Genomic DNA, 17,616 nt, shown 5'->3' on the forward strand with positions numbered 1-17,616 from the left:
TGTCTGGGTCTCAGTTCTAGTCAGAGGGTCAGATAGGCACTCTGCACACCCTAAGCACGCATCTCCAATGGTTGTTAGATGTGACATCTTCGTAGCCTCCTCTAGCTTTGAAAGGATCCACCGAGAGCTGGATCATAGGACAGATGAAATGATCAAGTAAAACTGGGACAGGGGTTTGGGTCCAGAAGCAGGGCTGGCTGCCTCCACAGAGCAGGGTGGGGGACTACAGGGGTGGTGGCTGGGGAGGGATTTGCCAAACCAGGGATCTCACCGATCTCTTGATTTCCAGTGGGTGGGCTTCATCTGGGGGGCTTCATGTGAAGAAGCAAATGAGTCAAAGAAGGCTGTGGACGGGGTCCCGGGCCCTCTGGGCGGCAGAGCACAGTCTGGGCTCAGTGGGTGCCTGAAACACCCATCCCTTTGACGGTCCCAACTTGCTCTGCCTGCCCCTCCCCGCTGACCACCCCAACAGGGGCCAAGAACCGAGGGTGTGCTGAGCCGACCACTCACAAATCTGCCTCCAACCTGAGCCTTGATACTGGTGTGCATGGAGGATAGAGTAGATCAGGCCCATGGCCAGGTAGAGGAGAGGAGAAGTGGAAAAACCAGACTCATTCAGGTTTTCTGGAGGACCAGGCCTCCCACTACGAGGGCAGCTAGAGAGGGGTTGGAAGGGGGCTGGGGCCATCCTCTGGGACCCATACAGAAAGAACGGTGCTGTGGGAGTAGCATGTGCAATGCAAGGCCAGGCCTCTGACTCTGCTCCACATATGACTCTCCCCAGCACCCTGTCTCCCTTCTTGGGTACCTGGCCTGACCAGAATTTGCAGGCTATCTATCAGTCCCTGGGCCGTGACCGTGTCGAGATCAAGGTGGCCTATGTGCATGGGGCCATGGTTCTGAAGTGGCATGCCTGGGACCTGACAAACCATGTCCCCCTTCTCCTGATGCAGCGGGAACTTCTGGCGCTCACTGAGGCAGAGGTGGAGGGTAAGGGGGATGGCAAGCTGGGAAGGCTAACTGGGATGGGGTTCATGGGCTGGGTATTCCTTTCAAGGCCATGGGGTCTGTCCTGGTTTTGCAAAGGCATCCGGAAAGTCAGTGATGTGGATGAACCTTTCTCTGTCTCCTGCCCCAGTGCCAGCTCCAGGGCTCCTTCCAGCGGCAGAGCCAGGAACAGGGCCTCCTATAGAGCTAGAGGCGACCCCGGCTCTGTGTCAACTGTCACCTGCGGTGTCAGAGCCAGCCTCCCCTCTGTCAGCTGTTCCAGAACTGCAACCCGTGCTCCCATCTTCTGCATGTGTGCCGGGTGCTGAGCAGCAGTCAGCTGGACCACCCTTTTTGCTGGAAAGTTTCACTCAAGCAACAGCCACAGAGCCCACCGCGGCCCCAGAGGCTTCCTGCCACCGCTGGGTCACCCCAAAGAACCAGCTGGGTGAGGAGAAGCCTGACCTCCTGGACTTCCCTCCCAGGCTGGTGGCAGAGCAGCTCACGTATATGGATGCGGTGAGCAGCTGGGCTCTCAGGGTGGGCCAGGGGCACGCCTTCCTTCTGCTCTCACCTGCCCCACACCTGCCTTTCCCTGATGTGGACTCCTATGGTCTGGGACCAAATCTCAGCTCCACCACTTCCCAACCCTGTCAACCCATCAAGGCGCTTAGCCCCAAGCTTTCACTGTCCAGCTGCGGACTGTAGCGAGAGACCCTGATAAGCACTGATACGGAGGTACTAGGGAGAAGAAATGAGCCAGAATGGAGAGACCAATGGGCAGGCCCTGGTCCCGTGGGTGGAGGAGGGCAGCTCCCTGTGTTCAGTCAAGTCCATGGGTCACCCACTCATGTGACTTGGAGGATGAGTACCCTCAGCATTGATTAGGCATCTGATGTGTCCATGAGGACAGGGCAGACGGAAAAACGTGTGGTTGCAGCTCCCGTGTGAGAATGTGCATCTGAAAGGGGGGAAGGACCAGGGGGATGACCAGTTGGAGGGGAGGGGAAGAAGCCCCCTTGGGTTGGACCACCTTGCAGTGCCACCTGGAGCTGGGAGTTCCTGAGCATGATCAGGGTGCCAATGCCCTCCTTCCTTCCCTTGCTCTGTTTGCTCCTGGGTCATTGTGTACTGGGTTCCCTCAGGGAAAAACAATGGAATGAAATCCACAGTCTCGAACCAGGCTCAGGCCAGATTCTCAGCTCCCTGAGGTCCAGCTCTGACCTGTGACCCCTACGTAGGACATGAGTCTTGCATGGGAAATGGCTGGGTGAACCAAGGTCCGCCTGTTCTCTAGGAGCTGTTCAAGAAGCTGCTGCCCCATCAGTGCCTGGGCTCCGTCTGGTCCAAGCGCAACAAGCCTGGCAATGAGCACCTGGCACCCACAGTCCGGGCCACTGTCGCCCAGTTCAATGGTGTGGCGAAGTGTGTCATCACCACCTGCCTTGGCAATCCGAGCATGACAGCCCGGGACAGGGCCATGGTGGTGGAGCACTGGATCAAGGTGGCCAAGGTATGCAACGGGAAGCCCAGCCGAGGTGCTCTCCTGAGTCTCGGGCACTGCTCTTCCCTTGATCAGGTCTCAGGGTGGAAGGCCCTGGTCTTTGCCCTAGGGACTGTGCAGTCCCTAGGCTCTTCCGTCCAGGGGCATGCTGACCTTGCCTTGCATGGCCCCATGCTGGGATGCTCCGTTTCTGCCTGGCTCCTTCCTTGGAGTGAGGTAAAATCTTCCTCCTCCTCTGGGCCTCACGTGTGCCCTTCGGCAGGTCCCTGGACAGCGGCTTCCTCCAGCAGGAGCACTTTCCCCTGAGGGGGACTGAAGCTTGAGAGCCAATAAGGTGCCGGCTCCCCAAGTGACATCCCATTCTCTTCCCTCCCCAGGCCTGTCAAACCCTGAGGAACTACTCGTCCTTACATGCCATCCTCTCGGCTCTACAGAGTGTCTCCATTCACCGCCTCGAGAACACGTGGGGGAAGGTTTCCAGGTGAGTAGGCCTCTGTCCATGGAGGGACCAGGATGGACGAGGGAGCTCCCAGAGGCTTGTCCTCTTCCCCCTCAGGCAGCTTGGACCTTCTGGGAGGCAGCAAACCCCGACCACAGGACCTGGGCTGGTGGGTAGGTCTCTCAGCCTTCCTGGTGAGGAGGCCACCATGCCTCCCGCTTTAGAAATCAGTTTTGCCAAATGTCCCACACGGGGCTGAACTGCATTAAATCTCTTCACGTGTTTCCTTGACAGCCACTAAGCTCTCTGCCCATTTGAACCCCAAATTGACCCAAACAGCGTTTCTCAATGAATATGGGAAGGGAGGCCCAGGACGAGCCACATGAGAGCTCCCTCCCATGTCCTACAAAGACCTTAGTGCTCAGAGGATCCCAGAAGAAACCCTCAACCAGGCAGGTTGACACTCTGGGGTTCTCAAAGAAAAGGCACTCGCACTCAACCCTGCCACATTATTTGTCGATTGATCGTGCCTCCCTTGCCTCTCTTCAGGAAGCCATTGAGGATCTTTCAAAAGCTGTGCAGCAAGGACAGCGCACAGGGCAGGAACCTGCTCATCAAGGTAGCCTGGAAGGTGCAGGTCTGGAAAGAGACGAGGGGTGGGAGGGAATAGGATCCTGAGTGGATGAAGTCGGGAATGGTCTGAAGCATTCCTTGGGGAGGGGAAGCCTTTGGCATGAATGTGGCGACAGCCTAGGTGCGGATGCCGTTGGCGGCGAGGGGGCAAGCAGGTGGTGTCCAAGCAGACTCCCTAGCCTACACACCCTCTCTCTCTGTGTTGACAGCTGGTCCAGGTGGGGGCCTCTACAAACCTGGAGAGCCCAGAGGACAGACCTGTGCTCAGTGATGGGGTTGGGCTGGGTTGAGGGCCACAACAATGATGAGAGTAATAGGACCCTGAGTCCTCAGGAGACCATGGGAGATAGGTGGAGTTGTCATGTTTCCCGATGAGAAAACAGGCTTGGGGAGGCCAGGCTGCAAGCTCAAGGTCACACATGGAGTGAATGTTGGAATGAGATTGTTCTGGAATCACTCACGGCCTGCTTCTGGATAATGGGGCCTCAGGATCAGTATGAGTTAGGTCAGATGTCTAGGTTCTGACGTCCAAGATGGTGGGGGCAAGTGGCCTGAGGGTATGATGGTCTCAAGGAACTTGTCCTTGGCCCTGCAGGAGCGACCATCCAATAGATTTGCCACCCTGGTGATGGCCCTCCGGGGAGCCCAGAAGAGGATGCAGAAGAAGGTGAGTGTGCCTGAGGCCCAGGGCCTCCAAAGTCAGAGGAGGAGGAGGGCTCCTCCCTGAGGGCTGGAAGCCTCCCAAAAAGGAAAGATCAGGAAGGGGGGGTCCTTCCCACTCCAGCTGCGGCTCCTGGGGCCACAGCTTCTACAATTCTTATTTCAAAAGGACCAGGAGGAGGGCCCAGAGTGGTCCATAGAGAATGGGTTTTGCGGGTGGGGAGGGACCGACCTAGTGCTCCATTCCCTGGCATTTTTGAAAAGCAGGCCCTGAAGGTGATGAGGAGGAGTCTGATGTTCTGGGAGGGGGAGGGGAAAGGGAACCCGTGGGGGGGAGGCTGCTAAGGGTCCTAGGCTGCTCCACGTGAGCCCCTGCGGTGGGCTAGGAGGCTGGAGCATTTTCAGTGGAGGGTCCCTGTGGACACCAGCGAGCAGGGACTCATCCCAACCCTCCCCCTCATGACACAGGGTGTCGTGCCTTTCCTTGGCACTTTTCTCACCGAGCTGGTGATGTTAGATACCGCCATGGAGGACTATCTGGAGGTGGGTGAGCCTGAGGATTGTGGGGGAGGGACCAGAATCCGGAGGTTTGGGAGCAGAACGCCCCTGTACTGAGCCCTGAGCTCTCAGGACTCGGCAAACCTCTCCTCATGACAGCTCACGGCTACCCTGTGAGCCTGGGGGCTGTTGCCCATCTCAGGGATGAGCGAGGTGAGGCTGCAGTTAGGCCACGGCTCCCGGTGCCGAAGACTGGTGAAGCAGCAGAGCTTCCTGAAGGCAAAGCTGCATGAGGTCTGTCTGAGTGGACCTCAGCCTCCCCCGGTGAGTTTGCCCGTGGGGGGAGAATGAAGTCAGGACCCTCCACGTCAGCAAGCACCTCCGTAGCCGTAGCAGCCCCTTCCTGCCTGAGGCTTCGGCCTCCCCTACTGTCTTCCGAGAGGGTGGTGCTGCAGGGTCCCGACCTGTAGCCAGTCCATCTGCCCCATGTCCTCCTTTCTCTGGACCCCAGAGCCTGGCCTAGATCCCAGGCCCACTATCTGTGTATGCACGGCCCCCTCACGGGTCCTGGCCATGGTGCAGCATGAGAAGGGATGGGAATCAAGTGCTCCTAAGAACCAGGGGCCTCATTCTGATGGACTTTGTCTGCTTTCCAGGGGAATGAGATCAACCACCAGAAAAGAAATAAGGTGAGCATATGTGGCGCTTCCCGCAGGGAAGGGTAGGGAGTGGGCCTCAGAGATGTCCCTGGGAAGAACATTGCTTGGCTCCATCCCCTCCACCTCACATTTCCTGGGATCCCTTGAGAAGAAAGCAGTGCAAGTCCCATCCCGTTAGGAGATGGGGACAGAGCATGGCATCCAGGAGGACTTCCCGGAGGAGGGGCTACTGATACTCACCTCTGAGAACAGGTGGAGACCGGATGAATCTGCAGGGAGGAGGATGGCAATGTGTGCCAGGACCTGGGATGGGTGCCCGGTCCCGATGCTCTACCCTCACCAGACCCTGCAGCTCCCCGCCCCCCCTCCCAGGCTCCCTATACATCCTGTGCTTCTCTCTCTGCTCAGGAATATCAAGTCATGACAGACATCATGCTGCTCCAGGTGGCTGCCGAGAATTACACCCTAGAGCCCGAGGATCCTTTTTGGGCCTGGTTCCAGGCTATGGAGCCGCTCAGCGAGGCTGAGAGGTGAGGCCCATCAGGAGCTGGGTCGGTGAGGTTCGGGGTGGACTCTTTCTGCTGGCCACTCCTGGGATCCTCCTTCCCTGGGCAGCCTCAGGCCTTGTTGCCGGGGCGCCAGACTCCAGCTGTGGGCAAACACTGGCAGGGACTCTTGAATGGAAGCTCCTGGGCAACTCACAGGTGTCCCTCTGTCCTTAGCTACACCCTGTCCTGCCAGCTGGAGCCCCGGTCCTAGCTGGTCAGCAGCACTCAAGAAGAAGAACTGGCCGCAGTCAACCTCAGGGCTGAGCAAGTGTCCAGTGGCCCTGCAGGGATTCCTCAGCAGCTGCATCCTTGCGCCCATTTACTCCACACCCCTTCCCCCCATCTATTTCCTTATGTAGGGGGCACCATTTAGTTGTTTTAAATAGTACCGTGATAGATTTGCATGTTAGGAGATTAAAGCCCTTGTTTTGTTTTAGAGCCCGGTGTGTGGTTTGGGTCTTTTACTTCCTACAGTAATGGAAAACTTGCACAGACTCTCATATTCGTTCCTGACCTAGGAAATCTTCCAGAGTCATCAGCTACTGTATGTGGGAGGAAGGAGAAGTGCCAGCCCTTCTCCCTAGCCACTGGAGGGCACCCCCAAATCCCCCTTACTCAGAGCACGCGTCCATTTCAGTCAATGAATTTGGGCAAACAGCAGAGACAGCCCCTCAGAACTCCTGAGATTTAGAGGTTGCAGGGACTTTCCCAGGAATAGCAACAACCACTGAAAGTGGGAGTCTTTAAGACTTGTACGCCCCAGAGCGCCTTCCTGCCCCAGGACTGGGGTTGCCTTTCTCCACTCTAAGGCCAGGAAGACTGTGTCCTGCTCCTTCCGTTGAGATGCTTTTTTGGTTTTGTGTTTGGTTTTGTATTGCCCCCGTATTTGGAACTTGTCATATTGTAGTTCAATCTCTGGAACTGCATCAGCACCTAGTGGGGAAAAACACGGAAGGAGATCAAATCCTGCGTGTGAAGGGGACAAAGCCAGAGGAAGATAATTTGCAGATGGACTCAGGGCATTCAGGACTTTCCAGCCTCAGTCTCCCCGTTGGCCGTTTACCAAGTTTGGAATCTTTCTGGGATTCTTGTCAATCATCTCTGGATTCCCTTTCCTGCTTGCTATGTGTGATGGGAAAAGATGGGAGGGGTACCTTAAAGGACACACCTGAGCCTGGTTCCATGAGTATCTATGCTGACCTAGGAGCCAGGATTTCCAGCCTTCGTGCATCTCCTTATGCGGTTCTTCTGAAGCAGCAGTTCCCTCCAGGCCCCAGGCTCTGCGTCCGATCCATGGTAGCCACTGTTCCCTGGCTGGCATCTGGTGGATCAGGGATGGGTTCTCTCTTGCCAGGATAATGGGTCATATCCTTTTTTTTTGAAGTTTTTTTTAATTTATTTGACAAAGAGCAATAGTAAGAGATTGAACACAAGCAAGGGGAGTGTGAGAGGGAGAAGCAGGCCTGCAGCGGAGGAGCCTGATGTGGGACTCGATCCCAGGACTCCGGGACCACACCCTGAGCTGAAGGCAGATGCTTAATGACTGAGCCACCCAGGCGCCCCTCATTTTCATTTTCTTAATGACTAATGATGTTACACATCTTTTCATGCATATAGTTGCCATTTTAAAACCTTTTTTGGGAAAGTGGCTGTTCAGGTCTTTTGCCCTTAAAAAAAAACCAACTTGGGTTTTCTTAATATTGAGTTAGAAGAATTGTTTATATATTCTAGATGCAAGTCTTCTTCAGATATATGTTTTGCAAATATCTTCTCCCATTTTATGCATCATGGAGGATTTTTGAGAATCAAGAAGTTACGGCCTGGGGGGTAGATAGTACTCCCAGGCTGGTGTGTTTCATTCTAGAGTCTCTGATACTTTCGTAGCTGCTTCTGCTGCCAGACCTTCCTCCAATTCTCTCTCACCACAGTGACATGGAAACATCATGTCACCTCCACCTAAAAACTGCAGGTCAGCTCTGGCCTCCACTGCCCACCCTCCACCTCACTGGAAGCGATGGTGCTCACCTCCATACTTTTCTTCCTTGTTTGGTAACACATAGGAGCAATTTTTTCCTTGTATATCAGATTATCACATTATATGCCTTAAAAACATGCACTTTTGTCAGTTATAGCTCAATTTAAAAAATCGAGCATCATGTAGCGTTACTATTGCTGCATAACAAATGACCCCAAATCTTATCGTCCAAATAACCACCCTTTGTTATTGCTCGGAAGTCTACAGTTCTGCTGATAGAAGGCAAGCTCAGCTGATCTCAGGCGGGCTCGCTTGCACACCTGCAGTCATATGGAATCTCAGTCTCTCTGTAAGTGGTTCAACAGAATCCAGCCCCCATATTACCATTAGCCTGCTGTTTCTGTCTCTGTGGTTCCAGTTCATCTAACCGCATTGCTGTACTAACACGGCTTCCAGCAGCCTCTGGAATCCCTCTCATGTGCTGCTGGGCCCAGAGACGGCTTGTAGACCTCTAGGATTGTTTTGATTTGGTTCTCTGAGAAGCAGACCCTGAGAAAAACACTTAAGTATAAGTAGCTCATTTCAGGAAGTTGAGAAGTGGAGAAGGAAAGGAAGGTAGAGGGGCAGCCAATACAGTGTCTGTGTTAATGAAGAGGCTACCACTGAGAAACTGGGGCACAGTCCCACTGGGGATGTGCTTCCAGATTGTCCCATCTAAGGGACAAAGAATGGAACCTTTGTTGAGGTTGAGAATCATCTGGTGAGAGTTAACGTGAGCCTCTTTCCTCCTTAATCAGGGTTTTGACTCTGAGGCTTCTCCCTCAAGGCTTTACTGCAAAGGAGTTGCTGGCCGTGGAGGCTGGGTCTAGTCTTGTCAGCTAGGTTCCCATTTAACTATTTTAAGTCCACTATAAGTAGGTGATATTTACCTGGTGGGTAATCACAAAATGCAAATGGACTCAAAGGATACCAGAAGGAAGTCTGACCTGTTTTCCTTCGTGGCATAATCAGCTAAAGCCCCTCCCACCCCCTTCAGGGACCAAGGGGGCTGGATTTCTGGATTTAAGGCTGCTGGTGTGCCAGTAGTGCATTGGCTGCACCTGTTAGCACTTTCCCGTGGGCAGCAGGATGGAATGCCCATCAGAAGCCAGCACTCCATCCTCTCGTGCATGCATCACCAAATAGAAATCTGCTTTTAATGAAGCAGCAGATATTTTTAGTGATTTATCAGGAAACGTTTTGTTACACGGGATGATGGAATACCGCAGAACATTCACGTAATCCCTGCGGCCTCATGATTTGAAAGTCTATGAAGGAATTTAAGCAGTTGGATGTAAGCAAGCTTAACAGTAGGAAGAGCACAAAATGGCCTAATTTATCAGAAGATATTGTGTTAAAACTTGCACAAGGTGGCTTCTGAGCTTGCTGTGCTCAAAAAATGAACAAGGGTTGTGACAAGTCCCTGCTTCAGATCCACTGATTCTCTCCCAGGCTCAGACTAAATGTTTCTAGGCCTGTGTATTTTTCTGCCTTTCAGATTTTCACCCTCTCACAAGACTGTGTTGGACCACCATTTTGGCTCTTGTCCCCTCCCCTGCCTATCACCAGCCACGCTTTCAATCTGTTGTAGAGATGGATACCACTATGAGTATCTTCTTGCTTTCCAGGCTGAATTAGCCCCACCAGTATCAACGTTCACACCCGGGTTAATTGATTAACACATTCATTTGTTTCAGGAAGTAGTGTTGAAAGTATCTGTGTGACCAACATTAGGGCGCTCAGCAAACACAAAGCCCCAATATTTACTTACACTCTCTTGATGTCAAACATTCCAGTTTGAAGGTGGGGGGGGAACAATGTTCCAGTTTAAAGGCCATGAGGCCGGAGGGATTCTCTCTAAGTCAGGAAAGGGAAGGCCTCTTTGTTCTATTCTGGCCTTCAGTTGATTGCATGTGGCCCACCCACATGGGAGAGGGCAATCTGCTTCACTGTCTGCCAATTTAAATGTTAATCTCATTCAGAGACACCCTCCACAGACACAGCCAGAGCAATGTTTGACCAAAATATCAGGGCGCCCCATAACCTAATCAGGTTGACACATCAAATTAACCATCATATTATTCTTCGTTTCTTTCAGCAGCTCCAATTATGGATGTGCCTTAGTTTATTAAATCAGTCTCTGTTCATGGACAGTTGATTATTTTTAATCTTTTGTTATTGTGAGTAACTCTGCGATGAACAGCCTTGGGCACACATATTCATTTGTTTGCCACTGCATCGATGGTTCAGCTTCCCAGAGGTGGGATTTCTGGGTAAAAGGGAAAATGCATATGTAATTGCCCCTTCCTGGAGACTGTACCACTTTGCGTTCTACCAACAATGCCTGAAAGCCCTTGTTCCATGGGGAAACAGGGATCCATGTTTGGTCAAGGAGAACACCATCACTCTTGGCTATGGAGATTGCTTTAGGACCAAGCTGGCCAATGGGAGTGATCAATGGGAGTTTTTTGTGAAAGCATCAGGACACAGAAGCTGTCTCTCCCTGGGGATGGCTCAGCTAGGTGTTGTAAACCTCCAGTGTCTAGGGGCGACCACATAGAGAAAGCCTGGTCAAGAATGATACAAAGAAGTAGTGCCTACAGACACAGAAAGGACAGTAAGATGGAATCCTGATGGAATAATAGAGCCCCTGGATCCAGCTGGACCTGAATCAGAGGCTATTCCTACACTTATTCAGTTATGAGACCAAAACTTCAGTTTTTAAAAGCCAAATACAATTTCACCTATATGTGGAATCTAACAAGTAAAACAAACAAGCAAAAGTGCAGAAACAGAACCATAAATAGAAACCAGTGGCTGCCAGAGGGGAGGGGGTTGGGGGATGGGCAAAACGAGTGAAGGAGAGTATAGGCTTCCAGTTATGGGATGAACAAGTCACAGGGATTAAAAGTACAGCATAGGGAATATAGTCAATGGTATTGTGATAGCATCGTATGGTGACAGATGGTAGCTACACTTGTGAGCATAGCATAATGTATAGACTCGTCCAATCACTATGTTATACACCTGAAACTAACATAAAGTGTATATCAACTCTACTTCCATTTTCAAAAAGTTGAAATGAATCCATTTTCCTAAAACCAAGAGAGTCCTAACAAATGCAGCATGCTGCACAAAACAGGATTTCTGCTTTCACAGTAATTTACAATTGAAATGAAGGCATAAAAATTGAGCTACCCTATGATCCAGCCATTGCACTACTGGTTATCTACCCCAAAGATACAGACGTAGTGAGGAGAAGGGCCATATGGACCCCAATGTTCATAGCAGCATTGTCCATGATAGCTAAATCGTGGAAGGAGCCGAGATGTCCTTCAACAGATGACTGCATTAAGAAGAGGTGGTCCATATATACAATGGAATATTACTCAGCTATCAGAAAGAACGATTTCTCAACATTTGCTGCAACATGGACGGCACTGGAGGAGATAATGCTAAGTGAAATAAGTCAAGCAGAGAAAGACAATTGTCACATGGTATCACTCATCTATGGAACATAAGAACTAGGAAGATCGGTAGGAGAAGAAAGGGATAAAGAAAGGGGGGTAATCAGAAGGGGGAATGAAGCATAAGAGACTATGGACTCTGAGAAACAAACTGAGGGCTACAGAGGGGAGGGGGGTGGGGGAATGGGATAGACTGGTGATGGGTAGTAAGAAGGGCACGTATTGCATGGTGCACTGGGTGTTATGCGCAACTAATGAATCATCGAACTTTGCATCAAAAACCAGGGATGTACTGTATGGTGACTAACATAATAAAAAATATTATTATAAAAAAATGAAATGAAGGCACGAAAAACAATGAGAACAACGCAAGACAGAGTATTATCAGGTGCTATACTTTCTGTTATAGACTGAGCGCCATTAGTCCTTCCGAAGTCAGAGGAAGGGCAGGCAGTGGGCCGTGAGGTGATAGGATTTGGGTGGGTGGGACTTCGAAGAGCTCCATAATCCTGTGCCTGCAATTTGAAATCTGATATGGTCTGAGAACCAAAGTTTTTGTAGTGTTGGGGCAAACTTGTGTTCAAGGTGGAGGTGAAGAAATTTTAAACTGTCAGCTTAGGGGCTATGGCCTCAGACCCTGCCAGGGGTGATAGATATGTCACTTTTGGTAGATGTACAGTTTTACACTTCCAACGTCTGAACTATTTAAATTCTGAAACACTTTTGGCCCTACAGAGTGCCTAAAAGACTGCTTCTGTGCTTCACGTCTCAGGGAAGTGAGGGGATGTGTTTTCTGAGGCCTCGATGTTGGGGTGGGTGACCCCAAGGGAACCCCAGAGGCATGACTTGACAGGCACCCATCCCATGGGCAGCAGGAAAAAGCTAGGATGCCTTAAGCACTTGAGATGTGTAAACTCTCCGTGTCTCCAGTTTATAAGTCTCTACTACCATCCCAGTGGGGCTGCTGCGTAAAACTAGTCAGACTGTGACCTGCACGAAGTTGCTTTATCAAGGGAGGGGGTGGGATAGCATCCAAGCTGGGCCCCCCTTCACTGGCCACGTGGGCGCTCTGGCGCCGGCCGCCCACTCAGCACTGTTGGGTGATGTGATGGTGGTGGCGACAGTGAGGCAGAGGGAGCATTATTAGGCCTTGTGCTTACTATTGACCAGTTAGTGTCCTCTCCCTGACCACTGCCCATTGGCACATGGGCCTGAGCTATCCCTGGCCTTCCTCTCTGCAGTCTTGGAATGGCCTAACAGGCTGCCCCCCAAGCCATGGGCTCCTCTAGGACAAGGACCATTGTCCTCCTCATGTCTGTATTTCCCAAGTGCCTGACATGCTTAGCACAGAAAGGGGTGAGTGAACTACGTCCGTTGAATGGTGACTGTCCATTGCTAGGGTGACCGGAAGGTCAGAGACTCCCTTAACCACAGCTCCCTTTTGTACATTTCCCCACAGAGACTCCCAAGGAAGGGGCTGCACCCACACGGCCGTGGGTGATCCACAGCCTCTTCTCACCGAGGGCATCCACGCCTCAGCCTGGGTCAGCTCTGTGATCTGTGGGCTGTTCAGACCTTAGGGGTCAAGAGGTGTCTGACTCCTTTGTCAGCTGCAGGGACAGGAATGAAATCCAGCAGGATCTCCCAGGAGCTACACAATCTGTGGTTTCTTCAGTGGGTGTGATGAGAAGCATCCAGGACGCCATCAGACTGGCTCAGGGGCAGGGACATGGTCTCTGCGGGCCCTGACCTGGAGCCTCCCACCATTGAGAGCAGCTCCTCTCGTTTAGGAGCAGAGTTTGGGGGATCCCAGAGTCTTCCCTTAGGAAGAGTCCAGGCTAGGTACCTTAGCCCCTTATCCTAAACCCAAGTTGCTGTGCCTGAGTGGTGAGCTGGCCCACTGAGCTGGAGTTTCTCTTCTGTGCAGTGTTTTGTCCTGATTCTCTGTTCCTCTCCTCTCAGCCATGCGGGTCTTCTTGGCTTTTTGCTGTGGGGTCACTTCCTGAGGTGAGATAGGGACTGTAGACCAGGATGTGCCTTAGGCTGGCCCACTTTCCTTCTTCTTCTTCTGGAGCCCAGTAGCTGGTGGGTGGGTCAGAACCCTGTGAGAGGGCCTGGGTCGTGAGGTTTGATGAAATGGGTGGAAATACTTCTGTGATGAGAAGATTGAGGAGAAATGAGCCCTGTGGAAAGTGAATGTGGCGGGCAGGAAAGAATGGGGATTTAGACAGGGCCCTGAGAGGACCTCCCCATGCAGGGCTCTGGCTACTGGCCCTCCCTGAGACCCACTGCTGCATTTGGCAAGGGGGCAAGGGTGGCCATCTGGGCAGGACTGGCAGGGCAGGTGTGGGAGCAGCAGGAGCCACACCCTGAACCAGGCAGGCAGGGCCTCGCCATCTGGCCATAGGAAGAACTCCTTCACGGTGCTGGGCCCTGTCTGGCCTCCAGGCCACACTTTGGGCAGAGGGGTGAGAGAACGGAGCCTTCCTTTCTTTGCTCCCTTTTCTCAGATCTTCAACAGGAAACACCTGATCTAATTAGGAAAGAGGGACGGGGAAGGGGCCCTAATTGGATGAAGCTTTGAGCTGCCTGTGACCATCTGCACAGTGTGTCCTTTGCCTCTATCCTGCCAAGATGTGTGTGCGCGCATGTGTGTGTGTGTGTGTGTGTGTGTGACAGAGAGGCAGAGAAAGAGATGATGTGAACAATAAGACAGGCACCCTGGATGCACTGAAACTAGGGCTCTTGTTCTTAGCTCATGGAGAGGCTTCTGGGGTTCATGAAGCTCCAGAAATTGTGTGCAAATATTTGGGTGCATGAGCATTTTTCTGGGAAAAGACTCAGAGCTCCCAGATTCTCACAGGGGTTCACAGGGCCCAAAATATCAAGAATTTTAAAAAATAGATACACCTCATACATGGCGTCCACGTGGACTTGGATCCTCCAGGCCCAAATTTGGAAACAAGTGAAAGACAGGTAGAAAGAGGAAAGGGAAGGAAACGTTGAGGGTGTCTGAAGTCAAACAAGACATCTCTGCCTCAGGGTCAGGAGGGCGAGTAGGGGCTGCTGCTGCAGGATCGTGCCAGGATTTCTATAGCATTAAGTGACACTGGCCTGGGTGCTCAAAGGGACCCACCACCTAGAAGACCTGGTCCTTGCCTTTTTTGAGTTTGTTGTTCTTGCTTTTTCTTCTTATAACTTCCACTGAGTCTGGAGTTCTGATCTGTTTATTTTGCACATGTCCTCCGAGGGAGGCAGAGGGAGGAAAAGAGAAGGGTCCCGGACCTTTGCGGACTGGTTAGATCTCTTAACCCTTTGGGGCCTGGGCTGGCCATCTTTGCTGCCATTGGTGCTTTGCTGGGGTTGGGGGGCTACTGCTGAGGCCTGCGCTACCAGGGGATTTTATGGCAGGCCCGTCCACTCCTCCCACTGCTGCCTCCTCATGCTGTGGCACTCTTTCGGGAAGGCATTTGCAGCTTGTTGGCTTGGTCAGTGACTCAGTGACACCTCAGTCAGCCCTGGAACTCCACCTGTTGGAAGCTGGGAACGGCTAGGGCGCTGGGGAACATGGGTGGGAGCAGCTGGCTGGGGCCTGGGGCTTGGAAGGGTAGCTGTTGCCCCCTCCAGCTTGCCCTCCCCGCAGAACCAGCGGGACGCTAGTCATGCGAGAGCAGAGGGGGAGCCCAGTCCCTGCATGCAGTGAGCCTGCGTTTCCTCCAGAGTCTGGGGCGCAGCCCCGGGGCTTCACAGCACCTCAAGGTACCTCACTCTTTTGGAGTTTGCTTTGTGGCTGTCACTGTGAGCTCCTGGAGGACCCAGAAATTTGGTCTTTTCATCTTTAATGATATAATGGCAGACAATTACCTAATACCTACCGTGTGCCTGGTACCATTTTGAAGCAGCCGATATGTTTTAGCCCAGTAGCTTCTGACAACCCTATGAGGAAGATTCTGTTATTATCCCCAGGTGATATAGGGAGACTGAAGCACAGGAGTGTTGGATCACATGGTTTCACAGCTAGCCAGTAGGAGAGCTGAGGTTCACAGCCAGGTAGCCTGATGGCAGACTGGCTGCCGACACCATGCCATGGGACCGTGGCACCTTCGGGGAGCCCTGCAGACAGGAGATGGGAAGTGTTCACCGAGCACGGGAAGGAGACTCAGAGAAGGAATGAAGAGTGCATCCCGTGCTGAGTTCACCATTTCCTGAACCTGAAGGCCAGCACTAGCCACCCAGGCCTGAGGTGGCCCCAGACACACCTTAAAAGGGTTGTTGACGTCCATTGTGTGTCTGTGATGTTCAAATGTCTTACAAGCATGACATTTCTTCGTACTTAGAAAAAGATGATAACAAATTTGTTTCATGTGAAGGAGTTTCCATGGCAGATAAAATTGGGAAGGGCGTTGCAGGAAGTGGGAACAGAGGGTGCAAAAAGCTTGATCTTGGGGAAGGTAAATAGTATACCATTTCCAAAACTGACAGACTTTCAGCAGAGAAAGGATTTCACGGTTAAATACTTTGGAGAAATGCCGAGTTAAACAAAATTAGACAGCTCTCTTTGCTACACGATTGCTCAGAGCCTTTAACATGCTGAAGTGTATTTTAAATCTACGAGTAGAGGAGAGAAGATGCTACATTTCCCAAGTTGTCTGGAAAATCTGCAGCAAGGCACTGAGAGTCAGGAGACCTGGGTCGCAGTCTTGTCTCTACTGATGCCGTCTGTGTACCCTGTCGAGCACCTAAACTCTGGGCTTTAGTGTCTGAATAGAAGAGATCAGCAGCAGGGCTAACATCTATCGAGCACTGACTCCATTCTAGCCTCCAAACTAAGGACTTTTACACTCACTGTCCTCTTCCCAATCCTATGAGATATTCTACAGGAGAAAAACCAGAGGCTTCCAGATGTCAACTGAAGACATGGAGGAAAGGGGGAGGGGTAGACTTTGGGGACCTTGCAGAGCCCAAATCCTGTGGCATGTGCCCCCTCCTAGCTCCCCTTGGACTGGCAAGCCCCATGGGTGGGGTCAGGAACTCCTAGCAGGGTCCAGCTGCAGAGCGGAAGGTCACGCCAGATGGTGGGCCTGCCAGCTATCTCAGGAGAGGCTGAGGCAGGAAGGAGAGCCAAGCAGGACAGCGGCTCTGGGAGGGGCACTGCCCAATTGGAACAGGCACAAGAGCCTGGTCTGGAGCCTGCTAGACGGCAGGAGGGAGGGGATCTGGTTGGCAGGAGGTGTGGGGACAAGGGGACCTCTGAGCAGCAGCTACTTGCCTACTAGTTTGGAAGTATTTCAGCCTTTCAGTAGCATTCTGTCTACCAGAGGGTTTGCCTAAATATTAGCTCTGGTTTTAGGGGCCTTTCCTGCCAGTTCTTCCTTTTTGCTCTTGAACCAGAGGCTTTGCTCCCCATTCAAATGTTGGTTCTCCTGACAGCCTGCTCCCACAGCAGCTCCTGGTCTGTCAGAGTGGTCAGAGTGGGGGCGAATGGGGATCTGAGAGTCTGTGTCACTCCAGAAGATAGAGCCTGAGGAGAGGGAGACCTTTGGAGCATCGAGTAAATGTGCACTGAGCGCCTACCCTGTGCCAGGCCCTGTGACGGATGTGGTATACCACAGTGAGTACAGCGGTCAGGTAAAGGTCCCATCAACAAAATAAGTCAGGGTAGAGCAAAGGTGTCAGAAGCCTGCAGAAGCAGCTTTCCCCCACAGAGCAGTTTCACCTCCTCACGTGACCTGGAAACCACTGGGAAGGCAGCCCTGGCCTCTGACAGGGATCCTATGTGCCCAGGGTGGGTGCCCTTCTTGCCAACCTTCCAGCAGGTGTTTCTGCTTCTGCTCCGGACTCCCGGCCCCGTGGGTGGCTCCTCTGGGTGACCCGCCTAGGGCGGGGGGCTAGGGTTTCCTGGAGCAGGGTGTGGAGTCAGGGATGGAACAGAGGAGCCATTGAGCTGCCCACAGAGCTGCTGCCTGGTTGCCTACAGGCACCGTGGGCTAGCCCCAGGGAGGCCCGTGCTGGGCCTGGGAGGGGTCACAGCTCAAGTCCAGCCCAGGACTCCAGTGGGAAGGGCACTGGCTTGGTCAGGGAAGGGCTGGGGGAGGGGGGGCTCTGTAGAGTTGGGGGGACTGGGGCTTGGGCCAGGCACTTCTCACTGAGCAGCTTCCCGGGACTCAGTGCCCCCCATCCCTGTGACCCCTCCCAGGCCCAGCACAG

General features: G+C 52.6%; 1 protein-coding gene across 1 annotated transcript; it reads left to right on the plus strand.

The window, feature by feature from the left end:
* Positions 1–662: 662 nt before the first annotated feature.
* Positions 663–14,291, plus strand: LOC130543899 (ral guanine nucleotide dissociation stimulator-like). Its single transcript, XM_057313005.1, has 9 exons — positions 663–990; positions 1,139–1,506; positions 2,285–2,500; positions 2,869–2,972; positions 3,480–3,549; positions 4,159–4,230; positions 5,378–5,410; positions 5,789–5,910; positions 6,103–14,291. Exons 1-9 carry the CDS (start codon positions 738–740, stop codon positions 6,137–6,139), a joined length of 1,275 nt encoding a protein of 424 aa, XP_057168988.1. The 5' UTR covers positions 663–737; the 3' UTR covers positions 6,140–14,291.
* The last annotated feature ends 3,325 nt before the right edge of the window (positions 14,292–17,616 follow it).

This window comes from Ursus arctos, unplaced genomic scaffold, assembly GCF_023065955.2.
Source record: "Ursus arctos isolate Adak ecotype North America unplaced genomic scaffold, UrsArc2.0 scaffold_16, whole genome shotgun sequence".
Lineage (NCBI taxonomy): Eukaryota > Metazoa > Chordata > Mammalia > Carnivora > Ursidae > Ursus > Ursus arctos.

What these genes read in the sequence shown, in the direction of transcription:
- LOC130543899 (XM_057313005.1), top strand. Translation starts at nt 738, where the DNA reads ATGCAAGGCCAGGCCTCTGACTCTGCTCCACATATGACTCTCCCCAGC. An exon ending in ACTGGATCAAGGTGGCCAAG is followed by an intron (nt 2,501 to 2,868) that starts GTATGCAACGGG and finishes TTCCCTCCCCAG; the next exon opens with GCCTGTCAAACCCTGAGGAA. An exon ending in ACGTGGGGGAAGGTTTCCAG is followed by an intron (nt 2,973 to 3,479) that starts GTGAGTAGGCCT and finishes GCCTCTCTTCAG; the next exon opens with GAAGCCATTGAGGATCTTTC.